At 45.6% G+C, this 17,478-nt stretch overlaps 6 protein-coding genes across 6 annotated transcripts; 3 read left to right on the top strand and 3 right to left on the bottom strand.

Moving 5' to 3' along the window:
• Positions 1–1,138: 1,138 nt before the first annotated feature.
• Positions 1,139–2,250, bottom strand: CCR75_000345 (uncharacterized protein). The gene is made up of 3 exons (XM_067958453.1): positions 1,926–2,250; positions 1,654–1,900; positions 1,139–1,570 (listed from the first exon to the last, which is right to left on the bottom strand). Exons 1-3 carry the CDS (start codon positions 2,235–2,237, stop codon positions 1,248–1,250), a joined length of 882 nt encoding a protein of 293 aa, XP_067818338.1. The 5' UTR covers positions 2,238–2,250; the 3' UTR covers positions 1,139–1,247.
• A 163-nt stretch (positions 2,251–2,413) lies between these two features.
• On the top strand, positions 2,414–3,034 carry CCR75_000344 (uncharacterized protein; the record flags this gene model as incomplete). The annotated part of the gene is made up of 1 exon (XM_067958452.1): positions 2,414–3,034. One exon carries the CDS (start codon positions 2,414–2,416, stop codon positions 3,032–3,034), a length of 621 nt encoding a protein of 206 aa, XP_067818337.1.
• Positions 3,035–5,258: 2,224 nt separating this feature from the next.
• Positions 5,259–8,108, top strand: CCR75_000343 (uncharacterized protein; the record flags this gene model as incomplete). Its single annotated transcript, XM_067958451.1, has 2 exons — positions 5,259–5,314; positions 5,384–8,108. 2 exons carry the CDS (start codon positions 5,259–5,261, stop codon positions 8,106–8,108), a joined length of 2,781 nt encoding a protein of 926 aa, XP_067818336.1.
• Positions 8,109–9,144: 1,036 nt separating this feature from the next.
• CCR75_000342 (uncharacterized protein) lies at positions 9,145–11,058 on the bottom strand. Its single transcript, XM_067958450.1, has 6 exons — positions 10,964–11,058; positions 10,613–10,898; positions 10,379–10,539; positions 9,731–10,309; positions 9,590–9,660; positions 9,145–9,510 (listed from the first exon to the last, which is right to left on the bottom strand). The coding sequence occupies exons 2-6, from the start codon at positions 10,810–10,812 to the stop codon at positions 9,415–9,417; spliced, it is 1,107 nt and encodes a 368-aa protein (XP_067818335.1). The 5' UTR covers positions 10,813–10,898; positions 10,964–11,058; the 3' UTR covers positions 9,145–9,414.
• Positions 11,059–12,037: 979 nt separating this feature from the next.
• Positions 12,038–14,003, bottom strand: CCR75_000341 (uncharacterized protein). The gene is made up of 2 exons (XM_067958449.1): positions 13,666–14,003; positions 12,038–13,573 (listed from the first exon to the last, which is right to left on the bottom strand). The coding sequence occupies exons 1-2, from the start codon at positions 13,972–13,974 to the stop codon at positions 12,242–12,244; spliced, it is 1,641 nt and encodes a 546-aa protein (XP_067818334.1). The 5' UTR covers positions 13,975–14,003; the 3' UTR covers positions 12,038–12,241.
• Positions 14,004–14,101: 98 nt separating this feature from the next.
• CCR75_000340 (uncharacterized protein) lies at positions 14,102–17,469 on the top strand (the record flags this gene model as incomplete). Its single annotated transcript, XM_067958448.1, has 3 exons — positions 14,102–14,962; positions 15,036–15,614; positions 15,682–17,469. 3 exons carry the CDS (start codon positions 14,102–14,104, stop codon positions 17,467–17,469), a joined length of 3,228 nt encoding a protein of 1,075 aa, XP_067818333.1.
• Between the last annotated feature and the right edge of the window lie 9 nt (positions 17,470–17,478).

The following is a 17,478-nucleotide window of genomic DNA, read 5'->3' as shown; positions in this document are numbered from 1 at the left end:
AGTAATTTCCTCCAAATATTATCTACCTTTTGGATAATATTAATTAACAATCTTTTATTGTTAATTTCATGTAACGATACCATCTTGTACTCCTCAGGCCATTCACCTCCACTAAGGCGTTGGGCCGCGCGAAGCTCGCCCAGGAACTGCAAGCGCCAGTCCTTATATCCTGCTCCAAGTCTTTTGTATTCTTTTTTTCCAGTGAAGCGCTCGATAGACAGCTTCATATCCTTGACGGTTGGCATCTTAGCTCCAAAGTCTTGTGGCGGATGGAAGTGCTGCCTTGGTTGCGCGTAAGCCCGCGCCGTAGGCTGAACCGTAGGGAAGAATTGCTGTTGTTGCTGCGCTTGAGGCTGCGGCAAATTAAATTGGGATTGATGCCCATCGCTTCACCAAGCGAATCGGCCCTGTTCCTGTTCCGTTCAGCAGTCAAGAAGTGGCTAAACACACTTGAGCCACTTCCCATATGGATACCCGGGTCCGCAGAAGGCAGCTGGGCCCGCTCCGCGCGTTCCCACGCCAAGTCGCGCATCAGCTTCCGACGAGTCCCTCAAGTCTGTCCAGACGATCCGCACCATGCTCAGAGGTCCCTCGTTCTCTCGGTCAAGAGATGTCCGCGCTGTCACGTGTCGTCTCATCGACCTCATTCGGGCCGAGAGCACCTAGCAAAGCTACAAGAGGGGCTTCAGGCAGGTTTAGACTCACATCCTGTGATTCATGGCACTAAGCCAGTCGTAGGAAGCTGATAAACTAAATGTATTTCGAGCTATGATCTTCTGTTTTCTTGTTCACCAGTTACCAAAGATCACTCGTGTAACCCCATGAGATGCTCCGTCCGTTAGTAACGTCGCGCCTCTTAAACATCACCAGTCGCGCCCTCTCACATCACCAGTCGCACCCTTTCACATCACCAGTCGCGCCTTTTCACCTTACCAGCTGCGCTCCTTCAACCAGTCGCGCTTTTTCAACAGTAGCATCTTCGAGTATAAAGCTTGTCGAAAGCATCGTGAATATACGATGTAACATTATGCAGCGCGCATTCAATTTTGCAGTGCTGGACCGACTTGGCTTTGCTTTCTGTCTGCATAGTAGATGAAGTTAAAAACGCAGCTCGGCACTTCACCAATTACTTCCACGCAGTATTTCAAAATTTTACATCGAATTCAAAATAATTTTCACATTTAGCCGTATTCAATTTACTGCAATTTGTCATACCGATCACACGAGATATTTTATGGATGGGTTGGTCAATTGCCAGTGTACTGCGGCTTACGTTTTTCCTTAAAAGCAACCAGACCCTCAATGCGGTCTTTCGTCGGAATCACCTGAGCGTAGCAGGCATTCTCAATGGCCATGCCAGAGGAAATATCCACTTCCGCGCCCTTCATAATAGCCTCCTTGGCCATGCGAACACCAACAGGTCCATTGGGCAAAATCTCGCGCGCAATTTCTAAAGCCTTGTCAAAGGCCTTGCCTTCAGACACAGCATAGTCAACAAGTCCAATTTTCTCGGCGCTCTCTGAATTAAGGCGTCGGCTTGTAAAAATTAGTTCTTTGGCCTTCGAGATCCCTGTTTTGAAGGCCTCGAGCAACGTGAGCGGTCAAGAATGAATCAAATCCAAGCAATTGTCTCACCAATTAGACGTGATGCACGTTGTGTGCCTCCAGCTCCAGGAAGAATGGCTAACGAAGTCTCGGGAAATCCGAGAATAGCCTTGGCGCCAGCAATACGGAGATCACAAGCTAGGGCCATTTCTAAGCCACCGCCAAGTGCAGCCCCTTCAATCGCAGCAATTGTTGGCATTGGAAGCTGTTCAAGGTCCAAAAATCCCATGCGATAGCTTCGCGAGCTTGCCGCTGCCTGTAGAAATACTGGGTTACCGACGAGCCTTTCCGAATTCTAAACCGAATACAAAATGGCAAACCTCAGACGGTGTCATGCCAATTCGCTCTTTTAAATCCGCCCCCGCACAGAAAACATTGTCGACAATACTTCGTACGACAATTACACGCACTGTAGGGTCAAATCGGACCTGATCTAATGCTTGACGGAACTCGGCCATAAATTGGCTCCCAAGCGCATTTCGCGCATTAGGGCGGTCCATATTAAAAACCACAATACCCGTATCCTTTCCATGCAGTGCCTCTACCTTGAATTGTGTTGCTTTAGCTTGTGTCGCTAAAAAGCGAGCGAAACATCGCGGTACCGTACGCGCTGACGAGCTTGATGCCAGCATTAGATTAATCAGCGACATACTTCAAGCTTTAAACGGATGTGGTAGACACCATTTTCGTAAATTCGATCTCTGGTATTGTGTCCATCGTACTTACGGTGGGTTAAGGATGATTGACTGGCTAAGCCTGCTCGGATCATCGTGGCACGCAAAACTTGTATTCGCAAAGTCGACGAAGAATGGGAGCGTATAAGTACCTCGAGGAGCTGTGGAAGCGCAAACAGTCGGATGTTTTGCGATTTTTGCTGCGTGTGCGTGCTTGGGAGTACCGTCAGCTACCAGTCATTCACCGTGTGACGGGCCCTACCCGTGTTGACAAGGCACGCCGTCTCGGATACAAGGCCAAGCAGGGCTTTGTGATTGTGCGCGTCGCCGTGCGTCGCGGTGGACGCAAGCGTCCAAACTCGAAGGGTATAGTGTACGGTAAGCCGAAGCACCACGGTATCAATCAGCTTAAGTTCGAACGCAACCTACGTTCGGTGGCCGAGGAGCGTGCTGGCAACAAGTTTTCTAACCTCCGTGTACTAAACTCATACTGGGTGAATCAAGACGCTACGCACAAGTATTTTGAAATCATTATGGTGGATCACTCGCACAAGGTCATTCGTCGTGATCCTCGTATTAATTGGATCGTCGATGCCGTGCACAAGGGCCGCCAGCAACGTGGTCTCACGTCGGCCGGTCGCCAAGGCCGTGGCCTGCGCAAACGTGGCCACCGAGCTAACAAGATTATTGGTTCCTCGTTCCGTCAGAACTGGAAACGTCGCAACACACTGTCGTTGCGTCGTTACCGCTCGTAAGTGTAGCACAAGTCTGTTGCGACAACAGTTACAGAATTTGTTGAATACACGCGACTTTGCTGCCGTTATTTTATTTACTATATTTGTCTAGTATTATGTGATGAAAACAAAAATCATAATTCCTAGATACCACGATGTTCATGACCAATAATTTGAATTCCCTACTTGCCCTTGGGGCGCAAATCCTCGATTGTTAGTCGTATCTGCTCGTCTCGCTTTTTCTTTTGCAGCTCGAATCGCTCGGCCATGTCAGGCACGCTGAAAAAATCTTTTACGCGCTGTGGCACTGAGTCAAAGATGCCTGTGCCGAAAAGCCCCCACTTGCGATTAATATCATCGGATAGCTCTGGGTGCGACATTCGGATAGTAGCATCTGCAAATTCTTGTGGATGCTGAAATCGAAAGTATGCCATCATGGAGACGGCAGCCGCCGTCGTGCCCGTCACAGCAGACAGCGCCACAACGGCGACACTAATATGCTGGCGACCCATCCTCAAGAAAGAAAAGTTCGTATTTTTTCAATAGAACTTATTTCTACTGAGATAATTATTGAATAAATAAGTGTCTCAGTAAAAATAAGTTCTAGATTGGATTTCATCACACTCTGGATCAATGTTGTGGTAGTCATATGTAAAAAAGGCTACATTTTAGAGAAGAATGAGCCATCCTACGCTTGCATGACCCGTTTTACGTCAACTATCCATTCAGGCGTTCGCTTGTTTTGTCGCCTACACTCTGAATGCACGCGTCGACCTGTCTTCTTTAGGAAGATTCCGTTTACGGCAGGAGATTCACAGTTAATCTTGTTTCGATTTGATTCTCTGCAGTGGTAGACACAGTCTCGCGCGGATAACCACAAGCCAGCAAAATAGCTTTGGTCTTGTCCTAAATTGACTTTCGAACATTTCCATTAATGTATCTCGTGGCGAACTGAACTGTGGCCAACATTTGCGACGTAAGGGGTTGTTTCGCTGTTTGTCCCAGAAGCAGAGCAATCACCGCTGTAGCTCCAGCTGTCCCTGAAAACAACTGTCAGCATTACGTGTCTGAAATCAAAAAGCTCCTTCAAGCCATCGCCAGTCACATTCAAAATTGTCTTGACGAGCACTCAACTTTCTTAATACCGCTCAAGACGCTGTTCCACGGTCGCATCAATGTCCGCCAGCTGCAACTCCATGGCAATAATCTCGGGCAGTACACGTTGTAAATACGTCGGCACGAAACGACATAATGTTATGAACGAATTTCATCGCAGTTTTGTCAAGCACATCATCTAGTAATTGTCATGCAATAGACAATGTCTAAATGTTGCGTTTGCAATTCCAGGTTACATTAATCGATGTCTTTGATGAAAAAAGAGGACGTCATTCATTAAAAGTGGGGATAATTGCGTAGAAGTCCATTAAATATGAAATTCGAGAAGCTGTCGCCATCTTCTTAACCTGAAAATTTAAAAGTGCGACTTCGCGTGCCGGACTTCGCTTTTGTCGCTGGTTACGAATCGATAAGTTAGAGAAAATAATCGATGCCTGAAGAATAAATTGACTTGTGTGTCGGGAAGTAAACAAGTAGCGCCTTATTGTATAGCATTCGTGCACGCACTTCGTCAAACTAAACCCAAACTATATTAAACGTAAATGCAGAATATTGGATAAGTGATCCCTCTTTAAGCTGTGCGCGTACGCGAGCCGTGACAAACGATGATTGACAAACATCGCTGAATCGTGCCTCGATTGTTAATGTTTCAGCAGTCGTATGTCCATACAGTCTTCCATCTGATAACTTATCCCCCGAAACCTTAGAGCCCCTGGTAACGTATAGGATTTGACGTCCACCGTCGTTGTTCTATAGTCGCTAGCTTATTTCTTGCAGTAACTCGATAGCTAATAACTTTTGATAACTAATAGTAAAGAGACTACGAGGTATCAGAGGGAGGACTGTAGTTCTGAGTTTATTTGTTAACAAACGCTTGTCAGCCGTCTTTTTGCATGTTTATCAAGATGGAAAGTAATGCCATTCGCGGACATGCTTAACACCTGCCAATAAATGGACAGCGGCTATTGTTACTTGCTGCAATATCGGTGCTACCATTAAATAGTCAACAGAAAGGCAATTAGTACCGAATTAGCGCACATCCGTTACAGAAATGTACCAAACTTGGGTACGAAATCTCCTTCACCAGAGACAGTGCGACGTACCCACTTCTGTCTTCGTTTAATCTCGCATGGGGCGCCTGCCGCCTGCCACCGAGAGCGATGGGTTACTACACGGTCGAGACCTGTGCGTCCGTGCCTACTTCTACATCATTTAACAACAACATCCTAATATATTCTCTCTTTCCATTTGCAGTGACGCTGCCGTTGAACAGCTCGCGAGGTCGCGCTACAAACCACGCAAGAGTCGTTTTTGTACAAGATGGCTCTTGTATGTCTGTGGTTGTTCCCAAGCTCTTATAGCAGGCCCGTGTTCTGGCCTCGTAGCAGCGATTGCGGGTCTTTTGGTGCTCGTTGGGATCGCGTGCTCGATGATTGCATTATTAGGCAGCTATAGTGCCGATGAGTACTTGTTTTTAGGCGCTATTGTCTCTGCAGCTTTTACTCTGGTGATTATCGTCGCTTTTTTGGCAAGTCCGGCCGTGCGCGCGCATCCAAATCCACTGATTTTCAGTAAAAGCCTTGTAGACTTGCTGCTAGCTTTAATCTACATCGCTGAGTACTGTTTAACCGAGTTCTCCGATTCGGTAGCTCTCCCATTCCGCATCGCTGCCATTACGCAGGCGTTGCTTGTCGCTGGAGAGTTTTGGTTCTTTGCAATTCCCATTGATATGGTCCAATCCATTACAAATCCATTTACGTCATATGCGCATAATTTTCGAGTCTATTGGTTTTACTCGGTGCTTAGTGGCATCGTCTGTGGCCTCGTCTTATGGTCTCTTGGGGATGCGGTATCCAATTGTATAAAGACAAACGACGCTACGGTCGAGTGTGAAAAGATTGCTGATGCCAGTGAACAGCGCTTTATTTGGTTTCACCATAATACGGACCAGCCAGGCTTCTTTTGGCACCAGTGGATTCTCTATCATACGTGTGTCGTCGTGTACTTACTCTTTGGGATTGCATGCATGATTTATGTTCGAAGCCGACTCCGTCGTGGATTAGAAGAGACGTTTGAAGTGCGACGACGAGTGCTTTCGAATGGAATGCTAACGTGCGCGGTGTTTATTTCATGGTCGTTTTTAATGATCTGCCTCTTTGCAATGACGAATACAGTCACAGTCAAGCGTGAGCTGGGTAAATTGCTATTTACAGAGTTAATTGATCTCAGTGCGTTCATGCATGCGTCTCGTGGTTCTGTGAACATTATCGTATGGATTGTAGTCAATTCACCGTATTTTCCTTCGTTTTACTCGAAAGAGGCTACAAGCTCGTCGCTAGAGCTCTTGGAAAAGAATGAATTACTCACACGAAAGTCGTTGTCGCCGAGTGGAGACAGTTCTGGAGGCACTGACACGAGCGATGGTTTGCGCGAAGATCACCATAAACACGAAGACAAAATGATGAATCCACAGCTGAATGTCGCTTTACGGAAACAAATGATTCACATGGCAACAAATGGGATTATTGAGTCGATTCAACACCATCATCGAATGCGTCGAGAGAATGGAAATAATCACACGTTTCAAATGGACTGGCAGCGTTCGCCTCAACGCCGTATTCGGCAATTAATGTCGTCCTGGTCGATTAACGATTCCGTCTGCTCGCAGACGATTCCTCCACGGTCCATGCCCATTCTCCGCGCGATGCGCAACTCGTCAATTCGCGTAGTAGAGGAACCGCGTGACAACCCAAGTAATTTGCGGTTTAGTTTTCTTCCTATGGCGTTAACTGAGATGCAATTTTACGACTTCCAGCCGCGCGTCTTTGCGTCGATTCGCCAATTGTATGGAGTCAATGATGCCGAGTACATTTTTGCATTTCGATCTACGATTAATGAACGCATTAGTGAAGGTCGAAGCGGTGCGTTTGTGTTTAATACGTGCGATCGCAAGTATTTGGTCAAGAGCACAACGTCGAAAGAGAAGAATGTGCTACTGCGACTACTGCCATCCTATTTGCGCTATTTGAAATGGAATCCGGAAACCCTTTTGCCACGTTTTTTTGGCTTTCATGCTATGAAAATGTATGGCCAAATCTTTTACTTTATCGTGATGGGAAATGTCTTGAGTACGACCGAGGTGATTCATCGAAGATATGATATCAAGGGTTCGTGGGTCGATCGCAATGCCCCAGCTTGTGTGTTGGGAGAGAAATATCGCTGTTCGAAATGCAACAAGTTTTTTGTATTTGGTGGCACGCAGCATACACCATGTTTCTTGCCGGAAGAAGAGCATTATCCTGACATTACTCTGCGTGATAATGATTTAAAGAAGCGACTCAAGTTAAATCCAGAGACAGCAACTAAACTCATGAAGCAGCTGACCCGTGATAGTGATTACCTCGCTAGTGCAGGTATCATGGACTATAGTCTTCTCATTGGCACGCACTATTCGCAATTTACAATCACGTCCGAGTGCAGACGTGAACTCTCTCGTTGGAAATCAATGAAACTCATGGCATGTTGTGCTGAAACGCAAGAACCGCAAAAAAGCAATGGATTTTTCCCAAATTCAAATGGAAATCGTCGCTCGACAATTGACGACGATGCCACGTCGGAAGGGACGAGACCATCGGATTCTTCCGACTATTTTAACGAAAAGAGTTTCATTGATAATTCACGCGGACCCTCTTCAAGCGAGTATCCGAAGAATCATGCCTATCATGCGCATCAAGTTTCCGGTCCTAGCAAGTACTATTTTGGACTTGTCGATATTTTGCAAGAGTGGACCGTTGAGAAACAGATTGAACGTGCTTACAAGGTGCGTGTATTGCAAAAAGCGAGTGAAGGTGTTTCAGCTATTCCTCCGAAACCGTATGCTCGGCGATTTCAGAGAAAAATGAAGCAGCTTTTCATTACGATGCGGTCCTATCCACTTGAAGATGATGCGCTTGGTGAGAATCCTGTACATCAAGTGTAAACGCTTGGACGGGTGAAGAAAGCTGGTAGGAAGTGTACACACCATTTACCTCTCTTGGTGGATTATATTTGTTCACGAAATAAAAAAAAATAGAATCGATATGGGCTACATATAAATACGTCGTTTTATCTTCATTCAGCTGTATAAATGAATTCCGATCGCTATCATATCAAGAGCAAGACACACTACCTGAATTTAAGGCATATTTTTTATTGCATTTAAAAGACGAAAAAATTCTTTAGCGTTTTCAGCAAATAAGTGAATTGGAGCCAGAGCACAGTTATGACCGTTTTCATTTGTTTTACACACCTTTTCGGTATGTTAGAATTAAAATCCAGGAAGTGCTCACGGACAGAACGGAAAAGCCACTTCTCGAGTTACGACGTTAAGCAATGTGCCACTTTTTAGCAACTGACGTGGCCTCATGTCACGTACTCTTATTTCATCGCTTTTGCAGTCCTTCAAATTTTGATTCGGCAACCCGAAAAGCATCGATGGTACGAACAAGATCAAAATGTACGACAACTCATGACGCTAGTACTGCTGCTTTTATATATCAAAACATTAGCCCTGCGCATGTTCATCAGCTAAAACCAAGCAGACACGTTAATCGCGTCTTTCATCGACGGCATACATTTCTAATTACTACAGTTGCTTCGTATCCACCATCCTGCTTCCGATGAGTCTTCAACCATGTACTTCGTACATCTTACTGAATTTGATAACCTTGAGAATGCTGTAGATTGTCGAGACTTGGTGTATAGTGGCAGTCATCTATAAAATTATTTTGTCCGAGCCTTCTAGTAGTCACTAGCACCGCGTCGGTACCTCCTCGTCAGTACGTAATCATGAGTTGCTTGTAGCATTTGCCACGCACACTTTATAAACACCTAACTCGCAGCGATGTCTTTAAAAATTGTCAATTTTTTGAACTCAATCATTCTGCCTGGCATCGCGCTATATGTGGCGCTTTTAAATATTTGAAAGACCGGCGGCTAGACGTATATCGAGTACCAAAAGCTTTCGTGTTCAACCATGAAAACGCCTTGATACTAAGCGTTTTTCTTGTGATTTTGCTAAAATTTGTCATAATTTTTATTATTTGTCGAATCATCACACTCGAAACTTTTGCGTCAAGCTTCAAGCGCACGACAGAAACTACACAAAGCTCATAATATTTTGAAACAAAATAATTATTGATTGGTTTTGAGTGTGACCATCGCTGTGCGAATGATAAATATATTGCGTAATCGTTCCTCTCAGATAATACAGACGCGATGATAAGATTTTAAGGTAGCGTCACTGCTCACGGCCACATCGAGTAGATAATAGCGGTGGCTGCGTTTACAATGAGACAGCTGATTAAACTCGCAGGCAAAATGAAAAAGATTGTATGCGCCCACTATCAAAACAAAGATAGACACACGGCCTGTCATTCAATCGGCAATTGTAAAAACAGTTTTCGAGAAACCTCGACGTACATGTTCTTGCTGAAAAATTTGATCAATCCGTGGCAATATAATGCCAAATAGTCGCTTTGATGCACTTGCACCTATGCAGCAAATTTTAACACAGAATTTCGTCAGTTACATGTTAGCTACAGCATTAACTCCGCGACGTACTTGAAGCAATCGCGTCCTGTTTACACAGTGGACAACTTCCACTTCGACCTTCGAGCCATGGATTTATACAATTAACGTGGAAAAAGTGCTGACACGGAAGAACCTTTACGTCCACGCCATCTTCAAAGTCGTCCAAACAAATAGTACAAATCTCTGCATCCATGTCCGCTATGTTATCCTTCAGTAATTCATGTGCTTTTCGTTCGTTTTCACGACAAATCTCGCCATCAGCAATTGCCACTTTTGACTCGTGTGGTGAATTTCTTGATTCAGTACTTCTTAATTTTGATTCATGAACTTGTTGAATCTTAGAGACGTTATTGGTTTTTAAAAGCGCAACGCGATCAAGTCCAATACTTGCTTTCAATAAATGCTCCAAGAGTGTCCGCTGCATGTTGCGTTCATACTTTGCAATCGGCAGCTTCTTGGCTACTCGCGTTCGACGAATCTTGCGAACCCATTGAAAAAGTACCGATGATAGCAAACTTAGTCCAATGGACAAGGTACAGACACTCGAAGTGGAAAGAATGAACGCGACCACGAGCTTTAGGACGCGATACGACGGCGATGCTCGTGGCACTATCAAAAATCAATAACACCATGACCACAAAATCTCATAGCACATGAAAAAAAAAAACACTGACGTACATTCTCCGTTACTATTGAGCGAGACCTGCAAGGGTTTCCATGGTGTAGCCCGACTTAGGGCGTCCAGTAGCCACTCTCCAGACACGTACGAGATAAAGACAGCCGGAATATGAATAGTATTGGCCATGTCATCTTTCGTCATAATAATATGGCTCGGCGGTCTGTCGAAGTACAATAACAATATCAATTAGTATTGTTAAGCATAGCCTCAAATGCGACACGATTCTATCGTACTCGTGACGCAACTCATTGTCCATTACAATAACGGCAGCTGCATGGGCGCGTTGTGCGTGCCACACTTTTTGAACAAAGTTGCAGTCGCCACGAAGCACAAGTGCTACTTTGCCCGTTAGATCCTGGCCGCGCAGGGGCTCACACGCGGTGAATGGCGACACTAGTGTTTCAATATAGAATTTAGTGCCATAGAATTGCATCGTGCGCACACACAGTACCTGCTACGACATCTAATTTTTGCAGATCATCATTATTAAGTGGCGCGAGGTTGGTGAATTCGCCAGAGCTGGAGAAGGCGAGGTTCGTATGTGAGATTAGGAATGTAACCTACTATGATGTGAGGGTACGTACACGTGCGTCATTAGTAGACAGCTTGGACTGTCGGTATTTGAATGTTAAAAGCTAATAAGTCTTATTATCAAATTAGAGTTGAGATGCACTTGTACCTTTCAATGACGAGGGCGGAGGTGACGGCAGAAAGTAGCGCCAGTACTAGCGACAGCAAGCGACTCATGAAGAAAATTTGACGAGGTATTTCGACTGTGCTAGAGTCTGGACTGTGAATAGAAGGTTTGGTCTTCAATTTGCATAGTAATTTATCTTGTAATTTATCTTATTAGTGCGCTCTTTCAGTACCATGCGATGTAATCACACTTCTGAATTTTTACTAAAACCGACATAAGTATACGTGTTTGTGTGTTTTTATCTGGACGAAGGGGACACAAGTGTCCCTGCTAGAAGTGCCTCGCCTCCTTAAGCCCTTGAGAGGCAAGGAATGATTTATTGTTCTTTGTGCACGATACGACCGTCCTACAATGAAATGGTCCTTCAGGGTTTTTATCTCGTAGCATTGGGTGTAAGAAGTATGTGCGACCAAACACAAGCCTAAAAAAATTAAATGTACTAGATGTCTTTGCTTAGTCCGTGTAGCAACGTTCTTATTTAGCGTCTTAGATTACACGACAGACTCTGTCCTCTATTCGATCCAAGGTTGCTTAGAAGGGGGGGGACTGGGCGTGTGGACGTCGTGGATGTGGGCACTTACCGCTGCATTGCGACAAGTTCGTTAACGCATTGTCCCATCCATTTCCTCGCGTTTTTCTTAAACTGCGAGCGCGAAAGGAGAACTTAAGCCTGACAAAGGCTTCGATTTCGTTGAATTCGCGAGCCTTTCTTTTTTGTCTACTTTTTATCAACTACTTTCGCTATAAGCGAACCCCTGCAGGTTCATGTGGCGTGTAGAGCTACCCAGCAGGGCGCTCTAAGTGTAGACATCACTTATATCAAACTCGAGCAAAGCGCCAACAGCACGAAGGTAGTGCAGCAGCCCGTCGGCTCGGAAACGCTCTTAACCAGCAGTTTTCAGAAACTTAGTGAATGTTAGGCAACTTTTGTTGCTCATCACTATTTCTCTCATTAATGTGTGTCAATTTCAGCAACGTCAAGTAATTTTCCCTGTGGGTCTACCAACTCGTATTACAGACTTTGTTGCGCATATTTTTACGGCTGTGGCTAAAGTATCGTCACGAGACAGAAATTACCAAAATTTGTGGAGAGAAAATGAGTTAAGATACTTAAATCACTTGCATTTAAAACGCTCTTGCCACCGTTAAAGAGAAAGAAGCAAGCCTACTGTTGAGGCTCTTCCTTCGGGTTCAGCTTAATAAGATCGTCAATTCGCAGTATCGTAATGGCAGCCTCCGTGGCAAAACGCAAGCTCTTGATCTTGCTAACAGCAGGCTCCACGACACCCGCTTCCAAATTGTTGCGCACAGTGCCATCAAGTAGGTCAAGACCCGAGAATCGCAGCTCACGCTTCGTTAGGTCACTCTGCGACGTATTGTGGTGCGCACGAAGACGCGCAACGAGCTCCGACGCGTCTTTCGCGGCGTTTACTGCCAATGTCTTTGGAATGACTAAAAGGGCGTCCGCAAATTCAGCAATGGCCAGCTGCTCTCGGGAGCCTAAAGTCGTCGCAAAATTTTCGAGGTAAATGGACAAAGCCGCTTCCACTGCACCACCGCCAGCAACAAGTTGATTACTCTCTAGCATACGCTTCACGACCATTAAAGCATCGTGCATGGAACGGTCCATTTCATCCAGCATATTCTCGTTTGCACCCCGTAGCACCACAGTAGTTGCCTGGCGCGTCTTGCAGCCTTTAATGTAGATAAGCTCGCCGTCACCCACACGCTCTTCGCTCACTTCTTGCGCCTCACCAAGAGTCGCAGGATCAAACGTTTCTTCGCCTTCCATGTCCGCAAGTGTGAGCACAACCTGTCCTCCCGTGGCTTTAGCAATACGCAGCAAGTCTTCCTTCTTGCAACGACGCACTCCCATGCATCCAGCCTCAACAAAGTACTTGAGACACAGGTCGTCAATGCCTTTGGTCGTCAGAATCACGTTGGCTCCTGCATCAATCATTTTCTGGATCTTTTCTTTTGTAATATCAATTTCGCGTTGACGAATGAGCTCAAGCTCATTCGGGTCATTCACAATGACCTGCACACCCATCTGCATACGATGACGCTGCAAATCAAAGTCCAGAAGCGCTATCTTGGCATTCTTGATACACGTGGGCATTTGCTGCGACGCTTTGGTACAATTCAGCGCAAATCCATCCACCAGCTCCGTCTCGAGAGCACTTTTCCCATGCGCCTTTAAAACATTAATCGAGCTCACAGGATACCTGAGTTTTATCTTGCCCTTGGTCCCTTCTTGCTCAATTTTTACCGACGAGACGGCGTCGACGACTAAATTAGCAAAGAAATCGCTCTCGGGACCGATAATCTTGGACGACATGCTTGTCTTGGCAGCATTGATTAGACTTTCACGTCCTATTGAGTCGACTGGCACGCTAAGATTCTCCTTAATGTACTTCACAGCCTCACGCATGGCGAGACGGTACCCAGCAATTATGGACGTCGGGTGAATCTTGTTCTTCACGAGCTCATTGGCACGCTATAAACATTAGTATGTTACATCGAGTTATTCGTTAGTATCCCTTCGTTAACTCGAGTTAATGATTAAAAAGTATCTTAAAGTGGATGTACCTTGAGCAGCTCAGCGGCAATAATAACGACGGACGTCGTGCCATCGCCTACCTCTTGATCTTGTAGGCAAGCGAGTTCCACTAGAACTTTTCCAGCAGGCTGTTCGACCTCAAGCTGCTTAAGAATCGTTGCGCCATCGTTTGTAATAGTCACGTCGCCAATGTCGTCTACCAGCATTTTGTCGAGTCCGACAGGACCCAGTGAGCTCTTGACAATATTGGCAATGGCTACTGCTGCCGTCACATTTAACTCTCGCACATCTCTTCCAGACGTACGTGTGCCATCTACCACGAGGTCTGCCGTTTCCATGAGTTAATCTATTGAGTGCCTTCTTGGGCTCCTGGCGGCCAAAGGATCGTTGAGTGGGGGGATATCGGATTGAGATGCAGTGTGTACCACACCAAATTTCAACCGAGGTTTGTTGAATTCCGCATCCATGGAGACTTTGGTTGCTGAGGCCATTGCGGCGCTTAAAGGCGGAGACGCGACTGCGCTAGCAACGTTATTAGAGAATCTCACGAACCAGCAGAGAAAAGGTGGTCGTGGAAAGCGAAAAGCAAAGAAGAAGGAGAACGAGGACAATGCAGTAGAAGCTGGGGAAGATGCTGACATGCAAGACGAGGAGCAGGTCAACGACGACATGCGCGCACTCACTTTCGAGCAGCTGAATGAATTCTATCCTGCTGCGGTGCGACTTGTGGCTCCAAGTGATGACAACGAAGAGGAAGCTCATCGCCTTAAGGCTCGCGAGAGCATTGCCGACTTTACGACGCTTTTGATTGAGACGAAAGGCGCATCTATTGACAAAGAGGAACTCTTTGCTGTAGCTCAGGAGCTTCACGACCAATTACTTCGGCTACGAGGAGATGTGAATCAAGTGCTTGCGACGCAAGAAAGTATCTCGTTGCTCTGTGAGTCGTGCTGGAGGCATAGCTTTTGTGGGCACGCTCACTCATTGGTGACGCAGTTGCTGCCGTACTTAATCGTGCGTAGTTACGAGTCCTCACCAACAGGTAACTTTAACTCGAAAAAACACCCAATTCGAAGGCTGTATGCAATCAAGGACGCCTTACCGCTGCTAGATTTCGACGACGATAGTAGCGGTCTATTAAGGGATATCTTGCTGCGGTGTTTTATCCAGCCAACCTTTTTTCGATCACCAGATGCAGTCTCGTTCCTTAGCTTCTTGTTTACTTTGCATGTGCCGTTTGTGGACGATATCAATGAGACGATTCGAAATCAGATTCCGAATCAGAGACACTCGATTCTTGTCAAGTATGGTAGTATCTACTTTAAGGTACAGCTCGTATTGGTTGGAAAGTGATCGATCGGTATCAATTGGCTCATTTACGATGTACTCATATATGCAGGCTTGGGACGTTAGTAAAGGAGCTTTTCGAAAGAAAATTGAAGAGGAGTGTATACAGCGATACGTTCACGATACAGTACATGCGAGCAGCACGTCTTTATTTAATGCAGTCCGTTCAATGCTGCTGATATTTTTTGAGAGTAAACGTCATGCTGGGGTCGACGAGATGCTTTACCGCATTTGCAGTCCCATTTTGTGGCGGGGTGTAAAAGCTCCTAACGATTCGGTTCGACGCCAAGCCACTATCTTGCTGTTTGACAATTTTCCACTCCGCGATCCAGCATTTAATAATGAATTGATGGATCTGACACTGCAAAAGCAGCTTGACACTTTTGAGGAGCTCCTTGGTGACTTTCATCCAGCGCTGCGAGTTGCTGCAATTGAAGGTGTATCGAAAATTCTATCTGTGTACTGGGAGCTGCTACCAGCTGAGACGATCCGACGCTTTATTACAAAGCTTATTGTCGATCTTGTGAACGACGTTTCCTCTAGTAGTGTTCGTGCAGCAGTACTGAATGGTATCCAATTTATTCTGGATAACCATAACTCGCATGCAATTCTAAAGCCTCTTTTACCTATGGTAAGATTGCTACTGGTGATGACCTGTCACGTGGAAAAAATCTAATATCCTTCTGCTGTGCATATAGGTCGCACCTCTGATCAATGATCGCAATGAAAAAGTCCGCGCTGCGTTTGGGGCTTTATTGGTTCGAATTAAAAGTATTCGGAACTTACACTTCTATGACGTTGTACCGGTGAACGACCTGCTTGGCCGCATGGTCATGGATCGTGACAGATCGTCTTCGCGCAAACAGTTGGTTTCGCTGTTTTTAAACTCGTATTTTCCTCAAAGCGTGGGTGGATCTTCGCAAGTTGCTCGATGTCTTGCTTTAGTGAAAAAGAATCCAGAGGCGGCAATGGTATTCTACGCAAACGTCGCGGAGCACGTTTCAGTCGGGTCTGTGTGCAAATTGGCGGCCCTATTGCTTCGCTGTTCTCTAAATTTTGTGTCGCGGCGTTTGAAACAGCCTCAGGAATCCGAAGAGGATGGTGAAGGAGATGAAGACGACGAGAATGAGGAAGAATTTAGCGTCGTAGGACAGATTGTCGTACTCGAAGTCATTGGGAATTTACTTAAAAGCGTACACATGAAGGTGTTGAAAGATCATCGCTACTCGGAATGCAAAAGCTTCCTGCGCGAGCAAATAAATGTCGAGTCACTAGAAGCTCTTCTTCATGCGTATAGTGAAGACCGTCTTTACGATCAAGAAGCTTGCAGTTCAATTTGGAGAATCATTGGTTGTATGGGTGATATGAACAAAGGTGTTCTGTTGCAACGACTTGTGCAAAATTTCAAGACGATGAACGAAAATTCGAATAAGAAGCTTCTGGAGTCAATGGTTGATTGCATGGTGCAGTGGGACCAGCTTCCTCTCCTGGTGAATAAATTGGCAGACCATCTCGACCAGTGGAGAATGGACAAGTTTCGCGCGAGCACAATCACTTCGAAATTAAAGAAAAGCAAAACGCCATATTGGAATCCTGTCGTGGTACTTGGCACGATTGAGTATTTAATTCAGCTATCAAATGTGAAAGGCCTCAACACTTTCCTTCTCCCAATTATTCAAGTTTTAAATAATTGCGTTGATCCCATTCTCAACTTCGACGCTGACGAAGCCATCTTAGCGTACAAAGCGAATTCGTTTGGATTTATTCGTTTGTTGGAAGTATACGCAAAAGCTATAGTCATGGCTGAGTGCGCTAACGTTAATGATGAGACGTCATTGCTAGCAGAGATGAATCTAAAGCGCTTACAAAATATTTCGGATTTGCGTGACATGCAACCATCGGAATTCTTTAATCCACCAAAGTCGCTTAGCTTATTATTTGCTTGGCTTGCACGGCTCATGCTTGATATTAGCAAGAATTTACAGGCAGCAGCGGTGCCAGCGCAGGCGAAGAAGCGCCGTCGAGGCAAACATGCGAACGAAGACCAGCTTTTGCCTCAAAAGGAAATGTTTCGTCGCTGGCGCAATTTGTTTACGCTCGTTTCTCTTCTTTCAGCTGAGTGCGTTGCGTTTGCGTTAGAACGCAAACACTGGTTGCAGAACGGCCCTGTGGATGACTTTATTATTGCGTATAGCGAGACTCTGTGTGGGACATTGCAGAAGATGGAGGTATTTGAGCCCACTGTGTTTTACCAGGCTGGCCAATTTGCGCATTTACTGCAAAGCATTCGAGTAAAGGTCCTTCAAACGACCACCCCTCAGTCTACTAGTCTTGCATCGTCTCTCGAACTCTGGATAAGTATGCTTCAGCAAGCGCTGACAAGTGCACACGAAAAGAACAAAGAAGAGTGTGACAGCATGTGGTCAGCAATTAGCGCTCTCTTTAATGCGCATTGTGCTATCGAACCGTCCGCGGAGAAGGACTAAGCATATACA

Source organism: Bremia lactucae, linkage group LG6 (assembly GCF_004359215.1).
Source record: "Bremia lactucae strain SF5 linkage group LG6, whole genome shotgun sequence".
Classification (NCBI taxonomy): Eukaryota; Oomycota; class Peronosporomycetes; order Peronosporales; family Peronosporaceae; genus Bremia; species Bremia lactucae.
Note: the sequence above shows the minus strand (reverse complement) of the source record. Positions and strands in the feature narration are given on the sequence as shown.